The sequence below is a fragment of the Talaromyces marneffei genome, chromosome 6 (assembly GCF_009556855.1).
Source record: "Talaromyces marneffei chromosome 6, complete sequence".
Taxonomy (NCBI): domain Eukaryota; kingdom Fungi; phylum Ascomycota; class Eurotiomycetes; order Eurotiales; family Trichocomaceae; genus Talaromyces; species Talaromyces marneffei.
Genome location: NC_072353.1, coordinates 2,413,412 through 2,439,020, shown reverse-complemented (window position 1 = coordinate 2,439,020; position 25,609 = coordinate 2,413,412). Strand labels below are relative to the sequence as shown.

The window sequence follows — 25,609 nt, the reverse complement described above, 5'->3', positions numbered from 1 at the left end:
TTGGAATATCTAGATTACTTCCGAGGCAAAAGTGTAAGACCAAGTTGTATGGTGGTTGTGATATGAAGTAGATCGATGGGCTGGATACCATCCTAGACGTGTTAATTGAGAAATAAGCATCCAACTCACGAAAGTCAAAAAAGTAAGCAAAAGCCTGATGTAATGTATTTCGGAGCCGTGGATGTGTAGATGGAATCTCTATGGTATGCCTATATACTCCTGAACCTTGAAGTCTTCTAGAAAGCGGTACGGCAGAACTTGGATTGTTTAACATCAAAAAAATATATACAGGTATCTAACTATGTATGTTACTAAAATCTATGTATATAAATCTATATTGACATGTCTGGCTCCTTTATTCACGCATCCGGCCAGTACTTCTTCAACAAATCTTTCTTATTAACCTTGCCCATTGCATTGCGTTCTATTCCGTCGACAAGCTTCAATATGGTTGGGATCTTATAAGGTGCCATTTCTTGTTTCAGTTGCGTTCTTAAAGTTGACAATTCCAATGGTTCGGCCTGTTGTCGTTTTATCAAGTCAGCTCATATCCAATAGAAGAAGAATCTTGAGGGGTTTCTACTTACACCATCTCGAAGCTTAATAACAGCAGCAACACGCTGACCCCATTCCTCATCCGTCACGCCGACAACGGCGACTTCTTGTATGTACTCCAAACCGAGTATTTTCCGCTCAACTTCCAGCGCAGATACCTTGTAGCCACCAGTCTTGATCAAATCGACTGATGCGCGCCCCTGAATATAGTAGGCGCCATCTTCTTTTGAACGCCTTGCGACGTCACCTGTCTTGAACCATCCATCGGATGTGAACTCCTTCGCGGTAGCTTCAGGCTTATTCCAGTATTCGAGAAAGACATTGTCGCCCTTGATCTCAATCATGCCATCTTCTTCGTTTTGCTCGATTATTTTGTTGGTCTCTTTATCAGTCAGTCGTACTTGAACGCCAGGTAACGGCCAGCCAACACTTCCGTCTAATCGCCGAGAGACATCAAGACCGCAACTGATAGCCATTCCGATTTCGGTCATTCCATACCGCTCAAGTAACACCTGGCCAGTGATTTCCGCAAACTTGGCCTTGATCGGGGTGGGTAGGGCAGCGGAGCCGCTGACAACAAGACGAAGCGCTTTCGCACCTTCTCTCGAACTGGCTTCCGCGTCCGTGGAGCGAATGTGCGCATCGAAATAGTCGACCAACCGAGAGTAGATAGTGGGTACAGCCATGAACATTGTTGATGAGCCCTTATCCTGCCATCTTTCCCAGATAATTTTGGGGTCGAATTTGGGGTACATTTCTACCGTTGCGCCACTAAGGAATGATGCAGTCAGGCCATTGACGATACCGTGGACGTGATGTAAGGGTAGGACATGAATCAAATGATCCGATGGCGTATATTTCCAGGCTTTGACCAGACAATCTGCTTGAAACGTGATGTTTTTATGCGTTGTGACGCAGCCCTTGGGATTAGATGTGGTGCCGGATGTGTATATCATGAGAGCCCTTCGGTCCAGTGGGAGCGATTCATGGAATGGCGGCAGCGAAATAGTAGTTATATCCATTGCGCTCGAAAGCGGGATAAATTCAGTGAAGGGCACATTGCTGATTAGTTCGCACAGAGTTGTACCGACCTTGTCGAAAGCTGGATGGATCACCACCAGTGAGGGCTGCGAGTCGCCGATCGTATAGAGAAGTTCTTTGACGGGGTGTGAGGTGCCTGTACGACGCAGAGAAAGAGTCAGCCAATGTATACGGTATCTATGTATCTAAATAGGAAGACATACAAAGTGGCACGCAGACACCTCCGGCAGCCCATACAGCCCACTGCATTACAACATAATCATAGCCATTGGGAACCAGGAATGCTATCCTTCTCTCGTCCAAATCGGCTAGTGACAACTGTTCCAAAAGCCATTTCTTCCTCTCTGATACATCTGACAACAATTGTTTGTATGTAAAGCTCTCTCCCTTTGTACTGTCTATCACGGCCACCTTCTTGCTGTCAGTGGTCGAATGCTTCTTAGCCTCGACAAACAGCGGCAATGAGGGGAGCGATGTAATCCCCGGAGGGTTAGATGCGCCACGGCCTCGTAGTAGAGCCGCTGTAACTATAGGGGCAGTCATTACTACAGCTGCGGCGGCTATCAGGAGAGACGTGGAATGCTTCCAGTTGAACAGAACCGGGAAGTTGCTGGCCGGAGTGAGGGTATTAGCCGTAGTCGCAAGAGACATACTCTGTGTTCGGCCAGCAGCACAAACCTCCCACAATGAATCAATTGAAATAGTTATCTGATAAATAGCAAGAACAAATGAAGAAAATGAAGAAATTGAGAAGAAAAAAGACCACTAGAGAACAGGTCGCAGAAGCAACAGAATCGGCTGCCGAAAGTAGCTTGGATGACGCCGCTCAAATCCAGGAACCCGCCCGCTCGGCTCTACTTCTGGCAGCCGGTATGTATTATGTAAGCGCGGTCCCGGAATGTAACTAACTAACTACCCCGGCTTGGCACGGTGATATCGTATTAACTTAGTTAAAACTTTCTGGAGCTTGACTCAACTCGTGAGACTTCACCTCCACGTCGCAGTGAGCAGACTCTCAGCGTAGCAATGCTGGTACAGCCTGCGCTTCGACCGGGAGTATTTGCAATCTCGGTACCACGTCAATTCCTGCGCCATGCAGCCACATCATCAAAACCGAAAAAGTATCAGCAGAAAACAAATCAATCCAAGCTCTATCAGCTCAAATGGCGACCATTAATACACATTCGGGAAGGAACCTTCTATCGTGACTATCCTGCCTCCGCAGAAGCTTCCGGGTCAGAGAATTCCCCGTTGTTTATCAAGGTCGATTTTAGCCTTCCGTCCAGACCGCCGCAATGGCCGGAGCTTCCCCCGCCGAATGGCCCTAAACATGCGAAGGAACGTTATGAAAAGGACCTGCGTCGAGAACAGTTGATACAAGAAGAGGAAGGACCGTTCCATTGGGCAGTCATTGGAAGTGATACTACGGAGTTTTTCCATATACTCCAAGGTCGATACGTTGCACTGCCGCCTAAATCACGTCAATATCCGCATTTGATTTCTCGGAAATTCAATCCAAAAGACCCCACCAAGAGATCACCAAGTAACGCAATTGCATATGTGGGTTTCAGTGGCGAAGGCTCACAAGCAACGGGTGGCACACGAGGAGCCTACCTCAGTGCAAGATATGAAAGTCTGCGGGAGGATACTGATTGGACCGTACGGCAATACCTGCTGGGACAAACCGAACTCAACCCTATGGAAGACGAGAATACCGGTAAGGGGTTTGATGAAGCTCAATTTGAGAAAGTGATAAAGGACTTCAGGCTGCAAGAACTTTTGGAATTACCTGTTTCTAGTCTCAGCAATGGCCAGACGAGACGTACACGAATAGCCAAAGCATTGTTGTCCTCGCCGGAGCTTCTCCTTTTAGACGAGCCGTTCAGTAAGCAATCTTTTAAACAAGACTCAATATTGTTATGAACTAACAGGCTGTCAGTGGGCCTCGACCCTGCTACCACCGAAAGTATATCGTCGCTCCTACGGGATGTCGCATATCACTCTTCACCTAGAGTCATGATCTCACTCCGTCCCCAAGATACCATACCGGAATGGATCACACACGTGCTGATCCTCGACAATCACCGAATAGCCTTCAGTGGACCCAAAAAGGACTTTTACAAACAGGCCACAAAGGCCAGTGGAATGTCTACAAGTGAAGCCAACAAAGCTAGAATGTCATTACGCTGGCTCTTTGCGCCTGGTGGTCTGTTCGAACTTCAGCGTTACCAATTTATTGACGACAAGAAGACCAAAGTAGCTCAATTCTCGAAGAGCAATATAGGCATAGCTGATCCGACAGCCTTGACACAAATTTCTCAGGACGGAAAGCCGGTTATTGAGATGGAGGGTGTACGCGTTCAATATGGAGAAAAACTGGTTCTCGGAAATTGGAAACAAATTATACGCGGTAAAAAAGGGGCTCAGCCGGGCTTGTGGTGGAAAGTTCGGCAGGGTCAGAGATGGGCGGTTCTTGGAGCCAATGGTTCCGGCAAAACAACCCTATTGTCTGTTATGACATCTGATCATCCGCAAGCATATGCGCAACCAGTACGTATGTTTGGTCGGTCCCGTCTACCCGAACAAGGAGTGCCCGGTATATCGATATTCGATCTTCAAGCTCGAATGGGTCATTCCTCTCCCGAGATTCACGCCTTTTTCCCGCGTCAGCTTTCGATCAGGGCGTCGATCGAATCTGCATGGGCCGACACATTCCTCTCCAAACCAGTCTTGACCTATGAACGTGACACAATCGTTGACGCAGTCTTGGAGTACTTCAAACCAGAACTAGACCCCTCTGCAGAAGACATCAAGTCGAATAAAGCTTCCGGAGAAGCAGCAGTCGACATATCATTCATCCCCGCAACCTTCCGAGCAACTGTTGCAGAGGCAATTCCCGTCGGTAATCGATCCACGCCGACACCACAGTATCACCCGAACCACGATGTCGATTATGCCGATAATACCACCTTTGGCCAGCTCTCAGTTGCGCAACAGCGTCTGATACTTTTCATTCGAGCTATTATCAAGAAACAAGAACTTATCATTCTTGATGAGGCCTTTTCCGGCATGCCGGCTAATATGCGCGAGAAGTGTTTTTACCTCTTGAATAATTCTGGACCCCCAGCCGACGGAGAATTAGCCGACCTGCCTTTACCTTATCTAGGACCTGAACAAGCCTTGATTGTGGTCAGCCATTTACCGGAAGAAATTCCAGACACAGTACGCTTCTGGATGCGTCTTCCTTCCGAAGTCGGGGATGGCCAACAACTGAATTTCATCCAGGGCGTCCTACCGGATGATAGTACTTTATCAGCCGACCGAAAAGCCTGGGAGACGATCTGGTCTGAAAATTCACTGTCCAAGGCAATGTTCTTGTACGGAAAGGATAGTGAAGGGAAACTCAATGATGGGGAGAGATATCGTTATGCTATTCCTCGCAAGACACAGACGAAGAATAAGCTCAGGGCTCTGAATGATGGGCCTAATGAGGGTTCAGCGGAAATGGAGGAGGAACATGATGATAATGAAGAAGAGGAGGAAGAGTATGATGAGGAAGATGAAGTCGAAGAAGTCAACATCGAAAAAACGGAGTCGGATAAAACGCGTGCTTAACGGATTTTTGCATATATAACTGTATACTACAGCCTTACTATACCCTACTTCCTGACTACCATTTAAATATGAAAATACATATTGATATTTTCATTGACTATTCAGTAGGAGATTCTTTACAGCCTCATGGTTATTCACTACCGCCAGGAACAAAGGAGTCCAACCCGCATCATCCTTCGAATCAATATCAACCCGTTTCGTTTCCAGCAACAATCTCACTACCACAGGATGTCCGTTTCGCGCGGCCCAGGACAAAGGCGTTGACCCCTTTGAATCCTTTGTGTCCACGTTTACCTGTTTGTCTTTGAGCAGGAGCTTGACAACGGTTTCATGCCCGTTTTCCGCGGCTAGGGATAGTGGTGTCCGACCATTGTCATCTTCGGAATTCGCATTGACTTCGTTGAGTTTCAGAAGTATTTTGACAACTACCTCCTGGCCGGCGGCAGAAGCGTAAGATAACGGCGTGCGGCCATGAGAGTCCTTTGAGTCGTTATCTACTCGACCATCTTTCAGTAATGCTCGGACGACAGTGGCATGGCCATTTCCCGAAGCCCATGACAGCGGCGTACGAGCTTCAGAGTCTTGTAGATCTATGTCCAGTCGTCCAGTCTTGAGTAACATTTTGACAACCACTACATGTCCATTCTCAGCAGCCAGCGACAGCGGCGTCCGACCCTCAGAATCCTCCGAATTCACATCCACTCGTCCAGTCTTGAGCAACATTCTGACAACCGCTACATGACCATTCTCTGCAGCCCGAGAAAAGGGAGTTGAACCAGTGAAGTCCCTTGAATCCAGATTCATTATATCCCTTGCAAGAAACAGTTTCACAACCGTCCTGTGTCCGTTCTCAGCTGCATAGGAAAGCGGGCTCATACGCAAATCATCTCTCAACTCCAAATCCGCAAGACCCGTTTCAAGCAAAAGTTTGACAACAGTTTCATATCCATTCTCCGCAGCCCAAGATATCGCTGTTCGACCATTTGAGTCTGTGAACTTCACATTCACCTGTCGGCCCGTCTCGACTAGGGCTAGTAGCAGCATGACCACATCTTCATGACCTTCTCTAGCAGCCCAGATCAACGCATTAAGACCGAATTCATCGATTGTATTGTTAATGTCGCATTTCCCCAACCATATACTTTTCTCCGCCGTGGCCCTAATCCCATGTTTTGCGGCCCAGAGGAGCGCGGAGCCATTTCCATTGCGCGAATTTCGTTCATACAACAGGTAAGAATGGAAGGAGTGGAGGGTTCGATTGGCTTGGGATAGGGCGTTGATATCGCTGTCTGCGTCGAGGTATTGGGCGACTATCGCCAGAAGCTCTGGGGGTAGGGAGAGGAGAGACATTTTCTTGGAGGGAGCCGGGCTTATACTCGTACAGATGCTCTTGAGAATCATTCTACTGACTGCTACAAGCTTGCCCATGTACCTATCGCTTTTACTTATACTATAACTAAGCGCTGGGAGATTCTCATCCATGGGTGTTAGGGTTACACTTCCTTCAAGGCAGTTCTGAGCCTATACACACTACTACTGTGCGCCACCAAGATGTCTAGCTATTTCCTGCTATACTAGATAGTAGCTTCATGGCCCTACTCTACTCCAACGTATGACTTAATTATGTCTTTAAAAGCCGGCGGGAATGTGAATATTGACTTAATATATGTCACCGCTCCGCATCAAAAATGAACCGTTCTCATTGGACGAACAGGGGTCAAGAGTCGGTATAATCGACCCACTAACGATCCCTAGGTACAGAATTTCTACTAGGGCATCATGTATCAACAAATATAAAAATAGTAGGTATACCAGATGTATATACACATTCAAGAGTCATGACTGCATTAAAATAAATTAATCACTGCGCTTCTGCTTCCCCCGGCTCTCCAAGCCCTGCTCCCCCTCCTTGCCCATTATTATTATCCATCTCAAAAAGACCCCTCTTGATCAAATCACTAAAATCGACTCCAACCTCGGTCAACAACGCCGCCTGTTCGTCAAGGGTATCCATGCATTTCTGCCAAATCTTTGTTCCGCGCTGTACACTACTCAGCTGTCTGACAAGAATGGCGTTGAACTGATCCAAATGCTCCTTTGCCCATTTGATGCTGGCGCTGGTCATCATGGGTGGGAAGCATTGTTGATATATACTGATGGTGTTTTTTACAAGCGTGAAGTAGACGAAGCATATTTGGAAAATGTACAGTGGTAGATCACCTTCGAAAATGCATTGGCGGGCGCGTTTGTGGATGACTTCTGATCGGGCGCGGAGGTAGGCTTCGCGGGCGCGATCCTCGAATCCTAGACGAGCTAACCAGCCGACGTGAGTCTTTGTGGCTACCAAGAATGAGTGCTTGTCGACTAATGCACGAGACAGAATGCTGGCGAGGTTGGTCGCTCGCTCGTCGACTTTCTGGTTGATGACGTCCTGAGCGAACGTATTTCCTTTTAGACCTCGAGCGAGCTTCCTTAGTCGCTCAACACTCGAGACGGCCTCCTCAAAGTGTTGCAGTGCAATGTCAATATCAAGCTCGTCGATTTGTCCTTCGACCCACCGCAAGTTCTGCTGTTTACCATCCACATCGATCCGTACCTCCGGTTTGTCTTTGAAGCTCTCGGGGTTGTCGAATATTCCGGATTTACGGTGCCCTTCCAACTGACCAAGAGTACGTAGCGCATCGCCTGTTCTGCTTGAAGTCTCAATTTCAGACCGCAGCGTTTTGCGCAGATCTTCGACTGTCTTGCGGAAAGTCGCCAGAAGCTCGTTTTTGGCCGTATTGTTACGTTGATCATAACGGTATGTGTATGACTGTGAGCCGACGCGAATGTTGATTGCGTGAGCTACACCCCTATGCTCGGCTTCGGCGCGTGCTGCACCGGGTCCAAGATTTGCGCCCAAATCAATCATATCAATATCCTGGAGCTGCCAACATTCTTCAGCCACTAACTTAGTCGGCGCTGGGCCACGGTGTTGACTTGGGCTGTTGGGGTCAATCCGTTTGCGCTTCTTGGCGGCCACCAGTAAGTGGTCATTCAGCAAAACGATATGTACCGGGCGACGTGGTTTCCACGTCGCTGAGTCGAGCTCTACCCAGTGTCCGCTTTCTAGGACAATATGCCTACCCGGAATTGCCGGAAGAAACTTTTGCGATCCTTCGACTGTTTTCCATAATGTGTGAAGTTGGATGTTCCACATGTTTTCCAGGTTTGCGACAGAGCTTCGGTTACTGCGCTTGGAGGCGCGATCATCAGCAGCTTGCAATTGATTCGATCCGGTTGCATCATGGGTCTGCCCTAGTGTTGTAGTCAGCTCCGACATGAGTGTACGCAAGGTACGCATTTCGCCCTTGAGCTTCTCTGCTTCTTCACTAATTTTGATGAATTGCGTCCGATTTTGGTACACGTTTTGCTGTAGATCTGTCGATGTACGGTTCTTGACCCTGCGTAAGCTTTGTTGGTAATCTCGGATCTCCTCTTCGGAGGCATTGGCAAGGAGTCCTGCCACATCTATTGACAAACAAATGAGCTTCTATACCATGAATGTACTAACAAGGAGAGTGTGGTTTATACATTTCTCAACCGGTAATGAAGGGTCTTTCAAAGCTTTGAGATCAACCTCTAGCGCGACAGCTGGCCCAGTTTGGAACCCACTAGGGATAGCGGGCGGTCCATCCCGGTTCTTGAATGCTTGTATATCCGACGGAAGACCCGGTACTGGAGGAGCATCAAGAGTCGAGTCGGGGACTTGATTGAATCGAGCAGAGTAGCGACGCTTGACGAGATCCGATGTAGCACCACTGCCTGGCTGAGCGGCCGAGGGCCTCCTTTCTGTCGGGATCGGGCCGGTGATGGGTTGCGGCGCACTGATTTGTGGTCGACGGCGCGATTTGTTTCGTAGAGTCAGACTACTGAGCTTGTCTAGTTGCGAAGCCATATTGCACGGCCAGAACGAGCACAAGCCGAAAGAAGAAACAAGCTGCAATGGCTGCCAAAGAAGCAGTCTTGTTTGGGGGTCCTTTTGGCTGACGTTGTTGTCCTTCCCGCCCCCGGAGTCAACCAACTGAAACGCCGCGGCGGAACAACAATGATCCACCCAGCTCAAAATTAATTTTAGCCGCGACTGATCGAGTCCGTTACTTACTTTAAACATCGAGATAACAACATCCATCCATCCATCCAACCCATTAGCACATCTTCAATTTCCCCTATATTGCCTCTCGCAGTTCCTCGCACACTCACATCAATCATGAAGACATCCACATTGGTTGCCCTCTCCACGGGCACGGTCGTTACAGGTTTTCTCGGTATGTTCTCACCCCGAGCACAGCAACCCATTGTGCAGCTCACTAATCATTGTCACCACAGCATATGCAGTATGGTTCGACTACAAAAGACAGTCCGACCCCGAATTCCGAAAAGCTCTAAAAAGAGATAACCGCCGCATGGCCCGCGCCGCGAAGGAAGAGGCCGAGGCCCAAGGCGCTGCTCAACGGGAAGAAATCAAGAAAGCCGTCAACGCCGCAAAGGAGGAAGGATTCCCCACGGATCTGGAGGAGAAAGAAGCCTACTTCATGGGACAAGTCGCCAAGGGAGAGAGTCTTTGCGCCGAAGGTTCGGACAATGTTGAAGCTGCTCTTGCCTTTTACAAGGCGCTCAAGGTTTATCCTCAACCCAAGGATTTGATTTCGATATATGATAAGACCGTGCCCAAGGATGTGTTGGAGGTTTTGGCGGAGATGGTTGCTTTGGATACAGGATTGAAGCTTGGTTCTTTTACCGCTGAGGGTGCTGGTGCCGGCGCCGACAACCACGGCGTTGAATAAGCGACCTATCCATCTATCTATCACCATGACGATGATTCAGGAGGAAACCACATAATAATTGACACCGACTAGACTTTACATCCTTCGACACGGTATATGCCTCGTCAACTCGATACACCAAAACTCCACTTCTCCAATGTACACTTCCTCGCATCTGTTTTATTCTCTTTTTTTTTTCGGGCGGGTTTACGAGCATTCCAAGACTCAAAGTTCTAGCGCAGTCTGATATTGCATGTGTTGGAGATGAATGTTGAATGTCCGGACTAGGAGCCGATTTCCTTGCTTTCTGTTGTATTACAAGGACAGCTTGATGCTGGTACTTTATTCTTTTTTTTGCCTACTTATAAAGACACTTTATATTTGTATTTTATCGTGCGAATTATGATCCTTTATTTTTTTAACTTTTCTACCATGTGCTGTTCATTTCATCTCGGAATGCATATTGATATTGACAGACTTACAGGAAACACATTCATCGAGAAATCGATATACCAAAGACATTCCGAAAATATTTTCTTGAAGATTCACTTCATCATCCTGAAACTAGGAAGCTGCACTATTGAAACACCTACTTCCTACCTCCCTCAGCATACCCGATCCTATACGTCACAGCCTCCTCCGAAGCAACACGGCCAGAACCAGAGCCAGTCCCAGACGCAAACCCACACCCACACCCACAAACTCTCTTCCACTCCCTCAAATACGCCATCCCCATCCACCCCACAACCACCGCTCCAACAATCTGATACAAAATAATCCACACCCTCCAAGCAACCATCTCCTGAGCCGCGGCGGACAGGGTCGAATGTGTACTCGACTCAAGCGGCAATAGTAGCAGGGCTTGATACCATGTTTCGGGCGTCCAGCTGTCGATACTGTACCCAACACCAGGTCCAGCGGAGGCGGCGGCACGCGCGATGCCGATGTTGATTTTGTTTTCGATGGTGAGATATGTGACGGCAAAGACGTAGACGAGGGCCGCGAGATTGAAGAGGACGAGGAGGGAGACGGCGATGGTGAGGGTTAGGAGGATGGATTTATGGCGCTTGATTCCTCATTAGTCATTTCTACCAGAAATAAACTGGTTACTAACGCCTATGGGGATACCGACCTGTTGATATGTATCTCTCCTGAGAAATACACACGCCACCAAGGACGCAATACTGATTACCACGCCATACCCAGCTGCGCCGTTGGTGACATGCCCCTGATTCAGGGAGAGTTTTTCAGGGAGGACGTGGAGATGGAAATCTCCCCCCGTTTGAGCAGTGTCGGTGGTGGTGATGTTGGAGAGGATGTGGTACGTGCCAATCTCAGTCTTTTGGATGTGCAGAAAAGCGACCATGCGAGAGACGAGGGCGAGTTGGACGGTGGCGGTGATGAGGAGGATTGTGAAGGGGATGTAGAGGAACTTCTTTCTGAACATTTTCTCTTTTCTTCTCCCTTTCTCGTATATAGTTAAATTCTGGGGTCGGGATGTATTGCTATATGAACTTTAGTTAATTTGAAGTTTCGTTCAGAGAGTCTAGTAGCAGAAAAGATGAAGTATTTAAAACAATCTCGCGAATACCAACTCAAATCCTATCGAGATACGCCCATCTCACCCGGTCTATATACATTTTGAACGAAACCACACCCAAAAGTGCATCCCCACAGCTCAGCCGCAAATTGAATATTGCCGGTAGTGCTGACGGCACGGGTAGAGTCGTACACGTACAGGCAGGTCCCTCCGGAAATATGTCCAGAACAGGACCTTTACATAAAAGAGCAGTCGACGGGCCTCACAATGTGGGATGTTCTTTCTGTAGAAACCTTGGAACGGGGAAAAATAACCTCGGAAGATGAAAATGTGTTTCACATTTGGGAGGGATGTTAGAACCAAGATTGGGTGGCTATGCAGACGATCTGCCTACGTGCACATAGGGTTGATATCATTGATGTTGGATTTGCCTGGATTTTATCTAGAAGTAGATGTACCCATCAACTTGTTCGCGAACATGCATCATCTCCTTGGAATTCATTTCGAGTGGGACAAGAGAATCGCTGGCCTACTCCCTCGCGGCGTGGTCAAATTGCGGGAGCGGCTCTGTTACCCTAACCCTAACGGGTACGGATAATCCCTTGTTCCATCGCGCCATTAGTTTCGTTTCTTAGCCTAACTAACTAATCTATTGGCTGTGACGTTTTGATTCTTCTGACATCCTAACGTCTCTGTTTGACTACCATGACAGGTTCTTCGTTCACATATCAATCAACCTTAGTTGACTTGTACTATATGGCTACTGGCTTGCCTTCCATCTGCATCTGTCGGGTATCTGTGCTTTCCCCATTGAATACCCTACAGTCCCCAAAGGCCAGGGCCGGATCAGACTCATGTTCCATGCCGGGAACACTGAGAAAGAGGTGGAGACCCTTGCTTCGACGATTTTCGATTTTGCTCAAGAGATGATCCATATAGAGGAAGGAAATGATGGCGTATCGAAGGTGCCAATCAAGGCGCAACAGGTATATGCCATGGTTGCTGGAGTTTGAGAATTAGGGCCTCGCATGTCGTTTTGTAGAATTTGATATTGTGATAAGATACTTCCTAGATGGTGGATGAGTGCAAAGCAATTGCCATGTGGATTTGTTTCTCGTTTTCGTGCTGGTTTTCAACAAACCTGTAAAAGATGATATCTCAGGACGGTGCACGATGTGTCGTCCGGCGTGTACCCGATGCCACGCCAAACAAACTATGTAGTGTGCACTTGTCAGATAAGCTGTCAGAACTAACTCTTGGCAACTCCAAAGACGGAATATAAGGCTATATAGTTAGATCATGTTCTTGGAGCGAATCAACCTATTACCCATACAAGTGAGCGTGTGTGCTTCCCAATTTCTCCAGAATCGTGTCGAAGGAGTCGTACGAGCGATTTATTCCTATGGGTTGAACAGGGCAAATTTCAGGATTGACAGAATTCCAATAGTTGAGAACTTGAGTATGACGCGTAAACTTTTGTAATAGTACTGTGCTATCTAACGAATGAAAACTCTGACGCAGGGTGTCATACAATTATTAGTGTGAATGTGTGCGCCTTTGGCCGATGGTATCCTGGCAATCTCCTAAAAACGACTGGCTTCTAAGAAACATGCATTTGACTGAGAACGTTGCCATTATTTAATTGGTTAAATTACTTTGCAATCTGATAATTGAACAATAGGGGTAACAACTTGGTATTTCGCGGTAGTTGGAAAAATGTTGAAGCTAATCCAACTTTAGATTCGTAATGTTTGATGATTCGATTGGAATAGAACAACAAACATGAGACAGTAAACAGACCGTTTCGTGTACTGCTCTCTGGAAATCATTCTTCGAAACGTTGTTGACCAAGATTTCTTTTGTTTAAATCAAGATCCTTCATGATAAGCGACGTTATGAGACCCAGGCCCCCAAACCCTACCATTGTGTAGAAGAGAGTTCTAAAACACTTCAGGTAGATTTCCAAGATTGGATTGAGGACTCCAGAAGACACACCTAGCAATCTCAGCTCTGGGATGAAGGCAATCGCATCATTCGCGTTTGCTAATGCTGTCAAGGGACCTGCAGGCAGTTCAATAGAAGAGATAGATGCCGAGAAGACGGAATTGAATATTGTCGACCCAATGGTTAAGTCCCACAAGACCTCCAAACATGCGAAAAGCCTGCTGCTGTGCAATTGCGAGGCCAGTATCATCTATATTCTTCACGCTTGCTTGCATAGGGAGAAGAAGAAGCCGGAGCCCAGCAACTCCTATACCCCAGAGAATGGGCAAACTAATCCGCATTGATGATGATGGCCCCAAGTTGAAAAGTGCTAGTAAGCCACTTCCCACAGTTACTGCGACCCATGAAACGCGTATAAGCCATATATATCCTCCAACCGCACCAACAGTCATCATTAAGCCAGCCGAAACGGCCACACTAGTAATGACAGCTGGCAGTAGGGACACCGCCGATCCAGTTGATGTCTCCAGCCCTACGGACTGGTAGAGCAAGGGCAAGTAATTTAGAAGCGAGACTAGTATCATCCCGTGTATAAATGATCCTGCCAATGACATATTAAAAGTCTTGGAGTAAAAGAGTCGGTGAGGAATAACAGGCACCGCAGGCTTTGCTTCATATATCGTAAATATGATAAGCAATGCGACGCCTAACATCATTGGAAGAAGGGTCTGCCATGAACGCCATGGATATAAGGAGCCGGCCCAGCTGAAAGGTATCACAAAGATAGTGGTGGCGACTATAAGGAAAATCATACCTATCCAATCAAGACGGTTCAGGTTCTTGGTAAATGATTCATCGAGCTGGACAGGTCGCAGGCGGAGGAAGAAGATCAATAGAGGTAAGGCAAATCCAAGAAATGGCAAATTAAACCATCCAATCCATCTCCAGCTGGCATAAGTACTGAAAAGGGCGCCGATAGAGGGTCCCAGGATATTGCCGATGGCCATTGGAATTGCCATTAATCCAAGGTAGAGTGACCGCTCCTGTAGTGTTGTCATATCTGCTAGAATGATCTCAGCAAGAACATCAATACCTCCTCCACCGAATCCTTGAAGCACTCGTCCAACAATTATCATGTTCATATTTTTGGCAAGGGCAAAAATAATAGAACCTACAGCAAAAAAGGCCATGCAGATATAGAGAAGCGGTTTTCGACCAAAGGCATCAGAGATACTGGCCCAAAGTGGTTGCATAACAAGGCCGCAAAGGTAGTAGGACATGTTGGCCCAGAAGCTCTGTAAAGTTTGACCATTTAGTTCACCTGCTATGGTCTGATAAGTGTTAATTGAAAGTGTATCTATTTGCTTTGGACCCGCAAAGAAAAAACCTTGACGATTGGCATTGCAAAAGAACAATGCCATGCAAGAAAGATGCTATATAAGAAAGGGAAAAAAGACCGGAAGAAAAGAGAAAATAACGTTTAATAAGGCTTACTGGCAGGGCAATACCAAGGCATGTTGCATCAAGCTGGAAAACAAAAACAGCCGCAGCGAGACCGATAAAGGAGAGTTTAAAGACCAGTGACTTTGGTGTTGGTTCGTCACTATTTTGCTCCACAATGTTCGCCTCTGGCACCGCATGTATGTTATCGCTTGGGGAATCTCTCTTTGTCTCTAGCGCTGAATTTTCCGGACCTAGACATGACGCTGTGTAAACATTGGAGGTGGGACATTGGGCGAGTTCGGTGCTTGGTTCGGCCTGGCCCATTGTTCTTACTGTCATCTGCGTGCTGGCTCGAGCTGAACAAATATATTGAGCGGAAAGAAGTTGAGTTATATGCAACGAGCGCTGGCAAATGCCTAGCGGAATAGAGTGGTGATAGCGCGTATGTTGGAACTTTGGCAAAGAGCAGAAACAACGACAAAACGGAACTCAAGATAAGTGTTACGGTAGGTGTATACTTACATCCACATGTACTCCGCAAGTGCCAGCGGGTTCCGACTGGCGAAAGGCAGCTCGGGTACCCAACAGGCTCCGTCCTCTGCAGGGGTCATAGTTTGGTTACTATTTTTGATTTAAAACAAAGGATATGTTGATTGCAAAAGTCCGATCCCTATCTTGAGTATTTCACATGGAGACCATCCATCAAGCACTATCTACTTGCAGAGAAACTCGCCATGTGGCTCTTTTCGAGGAAGCCCACACCTCCACCCATAGTACCTACGGACTTGATTATTCCTTTCAATTACTGGGATGACGACAATACATTGAGAGGCCTTTCTTTCGATGTCACTTTCCGGTTTGACGATGTGTTGGACAGCGACAAGCTGCGCAGAGCCTTGTCCTGCCTGCTGGAAATCGGAAACTGGAGGAAACATGAATGTAAGCTGTCACCAAAAAATCTTTCTGGGTAAAAGGTTTCTGGAAAGCTGGAGTATCATGTTCCGGTAGCGTTTGATGAGACACGGTGTGGCTTCAATTACACATCGCACAATGTTGATATGAGGATCGCGGACCATCCGATTGCATCGCAGTTACCTCAAGCTGTAGGCCATCCATGCTTATTTGGATCCACAGAAAAGCTCAAGTGTTGGAAATCGTTTCTTCAGGGCTCGGAGATACCCGACCGGCTGCATGGCTCTATTCTGATAGTCCCCAACTGTCAATTTGTATCATCACATTTCAGGATGCAACCCTCGTAACCATCACGTTTCTCCATACACTCATGGACATAATGGGGCTCTACTCTATACTTCAAGGTTGGTCCGCCGTCCTTCGCGGACAGGAAGATGAAGTGCCGCCATTTGTTGGATTTGACTATGATCCATTAGCTGGCCTCACCAAGACAACACCGCCACAGCCATATGTCTTTGCTGACAAACTGCTAATCGGCGCAAGACGGTTAATATTTGCTCTTCACTATATTTTTGAATTATTTTGGTATCGGCAGGAGGAGGAAAGAGTTATATTCTTGCCTGCAAAGCACTTGCAACGGATGCGAGACAGTGCAATGGGAGAGCTTGCATCACAAAACATTAGCAACGAAAAGCCGTTCGTCAGCGAGAGCGATGTTTTACTTGCGTGGTGGACACAAGTTGTTCTACGAGCACTCAAACTTGCACCAAGGAGAATGATTACGATCAGGAATGTTTTCGATTGCCGACCAATTTTGACAGAACTTGGTCATATCCCATCTACTGGAGGTACCCTAGTTGCTAATGCCGCTTTTTCAACGTTCACATTCCTCTCCGCCCGCCACATTCTCGAAATGCCTCTAAGCTTTGTTGCATCTAGAATTCGCAAGTCTCTTGAACATCAGCGGAACCAGGAACAGCTCCAAGCACTTCTTGCAATTCAAAAGGCCACACTTGACAACGAGCACCATCCAACCCTATTTGGGGACCCTAGTATGTTTCACTTTATGTGCTCAAACTGGGGTAAAGCTCGACTTTTCCAGGTCGACTTTTCGGCTGTAGCAGTTGGTTCAGCATCAGGAATACCGCTTTCCGAACGATCCAACAAAATCGGCAGGCCGTCCTATGTCAATGTCGCCGGAACCAAAACCTACTCAACCCGAAACACTGGGGTTGTAATTGGGAAGGGTTCGGCTGGGAATCGGTGGCTTTTATATACTCTACGGAGCATGGCATGGGCTTCTATAGAGCAACAACTTCGGTTGTTGTCCGAGGAAGATGGAAATTAATTTGTCCAATTATGTATAGTTCAATATGGACAGAATTCTAACAAAGCATCTACGACTCCGCTCAGGAATTTATTATTTGCAATGTTTGAATGTTTTATATTATGGGCTGAACCCATGGGATAGAGGTTCGGTCCTTAGCCCTCACCGAGTGTTATTCGATTTGTGAAGTTATTCCTAAAGATGCTGGCATCCCGGTGCACCTAGGCAGTTGTACAAAGTCAGATTAAGGTATCTCAATCTGTTACTACTGCTCCAGCTGAGCCTAAGCTTTCAGTCTCTCATTTACCTATACGACGCAAATTTCGCTGTAGTGGTTGCGGTGTTGAAGGACATAAAATAACCCGATGTTCTTATTGTACTAACTAGCTATTAATGTTTTGTATATAAATAAAGTGGCGTCTCGCTTACCGGCTACGTTACGGAGGAGGTACGTATTATTAGGGATTTCTCCAGGCCGGAACCCGTTGCCGGATCGTCCCGGGGCCCGAGCGGTCCGGCGTCTGCCCCACATGAAATGCGGATAGAACGGGCGCGCTAAACCAGATTTGAATCTGGAGTACCCACCCCTACTGCCTCAGGGTTAGCGAGTTTTTACGCATTCTCAGGAGCCATCTGATTTGCTTGGTAGCTTACTAAATAATGTTAGGGAGTACGCGCTACTATATTAGCGAATTTAGCGCTGCAAATCAGTTTTTGAGCCCAACTCCGTGCAACCACTAATTATTATTCTCGCTCCTGCCGGGGTTCAGTTTGTGTGATATCGTCCGTGACCGGTTGCTCCGGATAAGGGGCCAGCCATATGGTAGGTACATGGTCAACCGCTAACAGGATTGCATGATTCATTTCATACATGCGTCAATTTCGCTATTCGTCCACTTCCAGGCCCACAATCTACGCCGCCGGTAGACGTTGCTAAATTTAAACACACAATCTGTTGGAAGGTGCGTATTTATTACCCGAGGCTTGAAGTAGTTATATCACAAAGGGCCGCATATATATCAGATCCCATTAGTTGAATTGCATCTATCGCCTGCTTGCGACACCAGAGAGGGGCTTGTTGTTGTTCTTTGTCGTTTATGATTACAGCGCCTTGCATGAACGGCTTTACATGATTTGCAACTCTTTGATTCTTTCTCGGCGCCACTCCCGTTACCTAGTCCATAATAAGTTTAGACTAGTATTCGAGTATTTTACGAGCCGTATGGGACGTAAGAGTACCATTGCTTTGGTAAGCTTGGCATGGTTTTGTACATACAGAATTTCATTTTCAGCTACCTGGTTGTCATGTGATATACTACGTAGTATAACTGAAGAAGCATTAACTATGCACTATGGTCTGAAACAGTTACCTTTGATATAGACAAAATGAAAATGCCGTGGACAGGGGGAGGCTGTATTATTTCCTTTTTCTTTTGCGCCTAGAAGGCCACACGACTTTACATTCCCTTTCTATGCTAAGAGCATTAGAGGATGACCTAATGCTTCACTGCTCAGATGAGAACATTTTCTTCAAACTTCCGAGGCGGCAATTTTGTTCACGGTATGATTAATGTGCAGTATTTTGTACTGGACAGATGTGCAGAAGAAAATATTCACATTACTTGTTTCTCTTCTACAAGTGCTAGTGATAATCAACATCAACCATAGGGTCCTGGAAAACTATGGAAACTTCTTGGCAAAACGACTTCTGGGGGTTCATCAGTCGAAGAACACTACATTCGCACACTTATTATCGACATTTATATTCGCCTTCTCAGTCCGCCAACCAATCAATGTCGTAGGATGACAAAGTATCGGGATAATCGACTTCTCTGTCTGTAGATGACGCCAAATCGGTCATGTTTGTTAGCGTGTTAGGGTGCTCCGCATCAGGTGCCCTCTCTTACCTCACATCACTTGCACGTACATCATCCAACAGGGGCGATTTTGAGGCTGATTAGTCACCATATTGACGTCACCAAAATCTGGCCAAAACCATTAGAATGAATTTAGATGTTATCCCCGTCCCTTCTTTTTAAAAAATGATTGAAAATACTGTTGAAAGCCTTGCTGACTAGCTTTCCACTGAAGCAAATGGGAATCTAACTCTATAAACCACACGTAATATTGGGCTGTTAACAGTTTCAGCCCATAATATACGCTTAAGCAACTTTATTTTTCTCTCAGACAAAGGTATTGACCTTCGCCCATCCGATGTCTCAAAACATGCATTTCCGTCACGAACATAGCAGGCAAAGGTTTCACGGATACTTCTTTGAGCCCAAATTTTGCACAACGCTGAGGCAGCATTAGCATTCAAGTAGAAGAAAGGGAAAAGGAACTCATCATGTTTCCATAATAGAGCTTCTATTTTGGACGCCAGATCCGAGTATTTTTCATTCTCTAGCTGGCATATCACAGCCTCGAGGATGTCTGGTGACCAGGAAGATTGTGTGCCTAAGACCTCAATAGCTGCGCGCCTCACATCCAAGTCTTCATCGTTCTCTAGCCGGCGTATCACCGCCTTGAGGATGTCAGGTGACCAGGGAGATCGTGTGCCTAAGGCTTTAATAGCTGCGCGCCTTACATCTGGGTAACTGTCACCCATAAAATTTGCGACTATACCTATGAGATTGAACGACATATGCCACCGACGGGCCAATGCTCTGAGAATCTTTTTTCTGCAGGAGCTCTCTCTCTGCAAGGAACTTTCTTGAAGTAATGTGCATAGAACATGCTCTGGAAATTCAGTTTCACTGCAGAGACGCATTTCCTCAAGTGAAAGGTCCTCATAGTGAGACCATCGTATACATCCATGTTCCATTTTTTCTCGAAGGTTCAACAAGGAATCATTGTCGCTTTTTACCAGTCCTGAGTCTTCTAATTGAGGTACCTCGCTGAAGCAGTGCATAAGTAGCCGCTGATGTGCGGGACCGAGTAGATCTCGTGGCTCCTCCTCTATTTTTTCAAGGAATGAGCATACTTGTTGTTTGTCAATACTATATAGCAGCCCTGTAACAAACCTCCAGAACACATCATAGCGTCCACTATACTTTTCTTCTCGAAGAAACTTCTCAGGTGGTATTTCCACTTTACAGTTTTCCCTTGCATGGCCTGGTTTGAGATAGATAAGTGGCTCTCTAGATTCCGCTCTCCAACACCGGACGAAATATTGGGCAGCAAAAAACTCCTGGAAAGTAAGATGCAAGAAATGATAACTCTTATCCTGATCTGATGCATCTGATGTGCGCAGAAAAGAGAGTCGGTCGAGAACATCATCAGACATCTCGCAAAATTCCGGTTGTTCATATAGCCAATCACGATGACCTGGTTGGAATTCAATAATCTCGCCGTACAATCCTGTAAAGGCAAGACATTCCAGAAAATGCATCTCTGTTTTCATGTATTGTGACTCAATCTGCAAGCGCGCCCGCAGTTTTCGGATTGCTGTTCCACTATTGTGTCCAGTATTGTTTCTCTTCTCAAGGTTTAATATGTCCTTTTTCCATAGTTTCAGTTCAATAGCCTGGTATACTGCTGTCATGGTTTGTGGCAGAGCACCAGAAGGGAAATCGTTATCCCAACTATAGCATAATGCATCGAGCTGGATGGGTATTCGAACCAGTCCCTGAATCAGCCAATGGCTCCGAATAAACGAAGAGATCTGGTTAATAGTATCTGGATCCGTCATGGCTTTCGCTAGGTAAGCGTACACTTGATTAACGTGAAACCCGACAGTCTCTAACTCCAGGTCAAAAGGAGTCAGGCCCAAAAGCTTCACGGCATGTGGACGGGATGTGATAATCACATTGTCTTCATTCAATAAGCTATTAAATATTTCAGTCAGGTCGGCTCCGGAAGGATTGCGATATCCTGAAACTTCATCGAGGCCATCCAATAGCCAGAGAGTTTTCGTATGGGCTTGGTCCAAAGCTGTTTTTCGGAGTTTTATAACTAAACCGTCGCGCTCTGCTTCGTGTTTAAAGAATTCATGACGGAAAAATTCATCCAAGTCTGACATCCCCTTAAGTCTTCGCAAAGGTATCCATATGATGCGATCAAAAAGGTCTGCCCACATCTGATGGTATAGAAAGTCGTAGACAATTTTCTTGCAAAGTGTCGTCTTTCCAACACCTGCCCGTCCTCGGATGAGGATGCGTCGGGGTTGCGCATTTCGGCCGTCTAACAGCTTCCGCTCGTGGAAGAGTTGTGGAAGGGTAACTTCCTTCTCAGGATCATCTGCTCTTAACTTTAGGCGATTAGGCAGTGAAAATGTCGAGGATAGCGATTTTTCTTGTGGCGGCATATTCCGATCATTTTGCTTGTACTCTATTATTGAAAGATTGATATAGCATTGCTGCATATCCAGCGGCTCTCCAGAGAGGCGTTCGATCCCGAGACGATTATTCTTAGGGTTGATATAATATTCACGTAATTTTGCATCAACTATATCAATGATCAGCTATGTTTTGCACACCCCTTGTCAAAGAATCAGGATATCCTACCATTAACGATTGGGAGTGCCGGAATTGTTGATAGAAGCAATTTCGCGTAAGCAGCTGCTGTTAAAGCCGCATATCCTTGCCATTGTTTCTGCTTGTGAGAGTCGCAATAGTCGCATATTCCTCGAATCACCAGTGTCGGAAGCTCATCTATGAGACCTGCGGCTTCCATCTCAAAGCAGAGTATCCCATGCTGCAGGGCTAGGCGGTCTCGTGTCTCTGAGTCCTTCATCACCTGATTTCCCGATGCAATCAACCCGTAGTGGATGTAAGGTGTCCTGGTTTCCCGTGGTTTTCGTTTGACTAATCGTTCTTTATCACACTCTTCACAGGTGCGTTTCCCGGCAGCATGGTGATAGGAGGATTCAAAAAGGAAGTCTGTAACCTGCTCCGGGGGGGGGAAACCTTCCTTCTATGTCATGGTTTCGTTTCAGTGCTTCCTCCATTATCTTCTTCAGATCATCCTCGGTTCTAGTAACCCCTTTCGCCTCTAGTTGACTGATATGGGTCAAAAGAGTCTGTGGTGGTTTGTTTGAGGTGCCTGTTTGCTGAAAATGCCCGCCCTGAACTGCCTTTCCGTAGTCATACTGTATCACTCCACTATGATTTGGACCTGGTTTGCTGACTACTATATCTCCTAATCGAATGTCATTGTTGTTACCCGGGACGCCGCCTCCAATGCCCACCATCAATCCATACTGGAGCCGAGGAAACGTAGAACGCATGCGAGACACAACATTCGCGGCGGCCACTGTCCCGTATATGCCAGCTGGAAGTAATGACAATGTAGTGGCCGTCTAATTCGCCGAGTTCGTAGGCATTCGAATCGGTGGACGGATTTAGCAGTGGACTGTGGGTACGGTTCAGCATGAGGCGGGCCGCTGCGGCCTCTAGCGGTAATGCGCATATCCACGCGATCGTGTAGTCGTCGTGCGTCGAAGACATCATTGCCGGTCCAAGCAAAGAAACAAGCTAGATCAGGCCAAGTCCTGTATCGATATCAAGATAATGACAGGTTGGAATGTGAGGCCTCGTTCATGATGAGTGGGAGAATGTAATGCACAATCCATCAGGCTGGGGAGGAGGGGTAAGATACGTGGGAACCGCAAGATTGCCAGGCTCGTCATGTACACCACGAAGGTCGCCTATCCATAGTCACTCCTGTCAACCACGTCTGTAGACTAGAATCCACACTGGGAGGACGTCAAGTTATTTGACTTATACATTATCCCTGGTTGAAACTTGTACTGCTCCCACAAAGCTTTCTGCATCCTACTCAAATGAAACTTGTCGGATCGGAAATTCCTATTATCCGATGGCTGCCTGTTCCTCCAGCCTAGCTGGTAATTGCGATTGTTCTCATCCGACACCCAACAGGGAGACAAAGAGCTTTCGAGAAATCGCTAACCTCTAGCAGTTGAGATGGCGCCGAATATTCCTCCCTGGGAACGAAGACTTGTTCAAGATATGTTAAATCACTCGTCACTAAGCATTAATGAGATAGTGGGTCAAGCCAAGTGTAGTAGGCAAACTGTGAGTGACATTCGTTCAAACATAAAGCGCTATGGTGAAATTGAACTCCTACCAAAACGGAGGGGCCCACGGCGAAGCATCACACCTGTGATGCTAGATTATCTCTTTAGCCAGCTGCGCGAACGTCCCCATCTCTTTCTGGATGAAATGGCGTCCCTTCTTGAGCAACGCTTCGCTGTAGCTGTCTCTCCGAGCACCATCAGCAGAATGCTTACGGAAAACGGCTGGTCCAAAAAGGTAATCCGTCAAGTGTCAACCCGACGCGATGCAGATTTACGAGATTTCTACCTCTATAATCTGTCTCAGTTTCGATCCTATCACCTTGTGTATGTGGACGAATCGGGATGTGACAAGCGGGCTGGACGTCGGCGGACAGGTTGGTCTCCACGTGGGGTGGCTCCGGTTCAAATTTCAGAATTCCAGCGGGGACAGCGGTACCATATCTTACCAGCTTATGCTCAGGATGGCGTGGTCCTCTCTAGGATCTACCAAGGTTCAACTGACGCAGCCGTGTTCGAGGATTTTATCGAGCAGCTTCTCCATCATTGTGGAAGGTGGCCAGCCGCAAAATCTGTTTTGATAATGGATAATGCCTCCTTCCATCACTCTCAGATCAGTCAAGTGTGTCGGGAGGCAGGAGTGAAACTATTATACCTGCCACCCTACTCACCGGATTTGAACCCGATCGAGGAGTTTTTCTCCGAGCTCAAGGGCTTTATTAAGCGAACCTGGGAACTTTACGTGGACAGCCATGGCCGCAATTTCCAGCGATTCCTTCAGTGGTGTGTTGACGTAGTAGGAGCACGGGAGCAAAGTGCGGTAGGCCATTTCCAGCATGCCGGCTTAGCAATTGACCAGATGTAAACATCTACTGTCTAGGTGTGTTACATGTATAGTAATGAGAAAGTTGCGACATATGTGGGACAATACGAAAGAAATCAGATGAAAATGACATCTATAGAATACTGACTATATAAAAGATGCACGCCCCCAGGTAATCACGATTAATCAAACTAAGAATGATCCATATAATTTTCCACCCAGTCGAGAATGTCATCAGCGTCAACAAAACGATTGGCTGTGCCTATTTTCACCTTTCTGTCAGTGAAAAATTTTTGATCCGGGCAATTGAAAATCTGTTGCAAATCAAGCCCATTTTCAAGTGCCACCTGACATGCTTTCCGGTAATCATTTTTAAGTTCATAGTCATCCACGTTGGATACATACCACTCACTGTAGTTCCTGAGTGCTATATCTCGAGGTCCCGGAATTTCAAGTCGCTTGCACCGTCGTGTGCTGGCAGATGATGTATCTGGAACTCCCGCAGGTGTTGTGGCTGAAGCAGAGGATAACAGCGGTTGCGCAGGCACAACAATCTGAATTAGAGAGTAAGTGCCCTTACTTACGGGTGAATCTTTATCCTTGGACTTTGTTTTCAACACTCTTTCTTCTGCCTTCAGTTGTTCTTGAAACCAATCAGGGATGTCATCTTCCGTACGCAAGGTACCATCATTGTCAACAAAATCTCTGAGACTCGCGAGGTGATGCTGAGTCAACGGGTAGTGTTTATGGGTCACAAGGTCTTCAAAGCAGTGCACTCCTTGCTTACAGTTCTTGTCACGACAACGCATTAGTTGATAGACCTGCCGCCAAGAACTAGACGAGCCAGAGGTGCGTTCAGCACTAAGCTGATCCTCCATCTCTCCTCGCATCCTTTGAGTCGCTGATGACCCTCTTTTTTCTCCCTTTTTCAGACGTGATTGGTTGTCCCCAAGATAATAAAATGTAATGATTAGCCTGAGTTTCTTCCCAGCGCGGAATAAATCGCCCCATTTCATTAGCTGATCTTCTACGAGAGACCACTCGATTTCGGTTTTCTCAAACCGCTTAGTAAGGTTATGTTCGGAGCGGTCGTTGATTGCGATAATCATTTCGGTGTCATCAGGACGAACACGCTGGTCACGAGAAAATTTCTGCGCAATAAGCGTTTCTAGTTTGGGTTTAAGGAATGTGTTCCAGTAGGCACTGGGGGCCAACACCAAGTTTTGCTCCGTATCGCGTGTTACAAAACGTTTATTGAGTGCAAGCTTCCACTCGATTGAGTAGTGAATGCAGACAGGTGGCTGTTCGTCATATGCCCTTCCCTCCTCCCAGTCATCCAGGCCGACTCGGGTAAGGGAAGCCTAGCCTGTACGTGAGATGGGGTGGAGTAGCCCCGATGGAAACCGTGGCGAGAGCTCACACAGCTAAAGTTGGAAGGCGAGCGTGGCGTTCCGGGGAAGCCAGGGGTGGGGGCATTCCACAGGTGGGATGTGTCATATGGAGAAGCCGTGTTAAATCGAGAAGATATGTCGTATGGGGAACCTTCCCGTAAGGTTGGGTTAACCATGGT

General features: G+C 46.9%; 10 protein-coding genes across 10 annotated transcripts; 3 read left to right on the top strand and 7 right to left on the bottom strand.

Moving 5' to 3' along the window:
* Window positions 1–359: 359 nt before the first annotated feature.
* On the bottom strand, window positions 360–2,247 carry EYB26_008389 (uncharacterized protein; the record flags this gene model as incomplete). Its single annotated transcript, XM_054267644.1, has 3 exons — window positions 360–521; window positions 588–1,732; window positions 1,800–2,247. 3 exons carry the CDS (start codon window positions 2,245–2,247, stop codon window positions 360–362), a joined length of 1,755 nt encoding a protein of 584 aa, XP_054123619.1.
* Window positions 2,248–2,622: 375 nt separating this feature from the next.
* On the top strand, window positions 2,623–5,211 carry EYB26_008388 (uncharacterized protein; the record flags this gene model as incomplete). Its single annotated transcript, XM_054267643.1, has 2 exons — window positions 2,623–3,481; window positions 3,536–5,211. 2 exons carry the CDS (start codon window positions 2,623–2,625, stop codon window positions 5,209–5,211), a joined length of 2,535 nt encoding a protein of 844 aa, XP_054123618.1.
* A 90-nt stretch (window positions 5,212–5,301) lies between these two features.
* Window positions 5,302–6,561, bottom strand: EYB26_008387 (uncharacterized protein; the record flags this gene model as incomplete). Its single annotated transcript, XM_054267642.1, has 1 exon — window positions 5,302–6,561. One exon carries the CDS (start codon window positions 6,559–6,561, stop codon window positions 5,302–5,304), a length of 1,260 nt encoding a protein of 419 aa, XP_054123617.1.
* A 511-nt stretch (window positions 6,562–7,072) lies between these two features.
* EYB26_008386 (uncharacterized protein) lies at window positions 7,073–9,148 on the bottom strand (the record flags this gene model as incomplete). The annotated part of the gene is made up of 2 exons (XM_054267641.1): window positions 7,073–8,721; window positions 8,785–9,148. The coding sequence occupies 2 exons, from the start codon at window positions 9,146–9,148 to the stop codon at window positions 7,073–7,075; spliced, it is 2,013 nt and encodes a 670-aa protein (XP_054123616.1).
* Window positions 9,149–9,460: 312 nt separating this feature from the next.
* EYB26_008385 (uncharacterized protein) lies at window positions 9,461–10,037 on the top strand (the record flags this gene model as incomplete). The annotated part of the gene is made up of 2 exons (XM_054267640.1): window positions 9,461–9,518; window positions 9,580–10,037. The coding sequence occupies 2 exons, from the start codon at window positions 9,461–9,463 to the stop codon at window positions 10,035–10,037; spliced, it is 516 nt and encodes a 171-aa protein (XP_054123615.1).
* A 568-nt stretch (window positions 10,038–10,605) lies between these two features.
* On the bottom strand, window positions 10,606–11,463 carry EYB26_008384 (uncharacterized protein; the record flags this gene model as incomplete). The annotated part of the gene is made up of 2 exons (XM_054267639.1): window positions 10,606–11,082; window positions 11,149–11,463. 2 exons carry the CDS (start codon window positions 11,461–11,463, stop codon window positions 10,606–10,608), a joined length of 792 nt encoding a protein of 263 aa, XP_054123614.1.
* A 2,165-nt stretch (window positions 11,464–13,628) lies between these two features.
* Window positions 13,629–15,267, bottom strand: EYB26_008383 (uncharacterized protein; the record flags this gene model as incomplete). Its single annotated transcript, XM_054267638.1, has 2 exons — window positions 13,629–14,795; window positions 14,995–15,267. 2 exons carry the CDS (start codon window positions 15,265–15,267, stop codon window positions 13,629–13,631), a joined length of 1,440 nt encoding a protein of 479 aa, XP_054123613.1.
* A 967-nt stretch (window positions 15,268–16,234) lies between these two features.
* EYB26_008382 (uncharacterized protein) lies at window positions 16,235–17,203 on the top strand (the record flags this gene model as incomplete). The annotated part of the gene is made up of 1 exon (XM_054267637.1): window positions 16,235–17,203. The coding sequence occupies one exon, from the start codon at window positions 16,235–16,237 to the stop codon at window positions 17,201–17,203; it is 969 nt and encodes a 322-aa protein (XP_054123612.1).
* A 2,053-nt stretch (window positions 17,204–19,256) lies between these two features.
* Window positions 19,257–22,632, bottom strand: EYB26_008381 (uncharacterized protein; the record flags this gene model as incomplete). Its single annotated transcript, XM_054267636.1, has 4 exons — window positions 19,257–21,628; window positions 21,688–22,096; window positions 22,164–22,321; window positions 22,371–22,632. The coding sequence occupies 4 exons, from the start codon at window positions 22,630–22,632 to the stop codon at window positions 19,257–19,259; spliced, it is 3,201 nt and encodes a 1,066-aa protein (XP_054123611.1).
* A 1,598-nt stretch (window positions 22,633–24,230) lies between these two features.
* EYB26_008380 (uncharacterized protein) lies at window positions 24,231–25,606 on the bottom strand (the record flags this gene model as incomplete). Its single annotated transcript, XM_054267635.1, has 3 exons — window positions 24,231–24,301; window positions 24,452–25,400; window positions 25,460–25,606. The coding sequence occupies 3 exons, from the start codon at window positions 25,604–25,606 to the stop codon at window positions 24,231–24,233; spliced, it is 1,167 nt and encodes a 388-aa protein (XP_054123610.1).
* Between the last annotated feature and the right edge of the window lie 3 nt (window positions 25,607–25,609).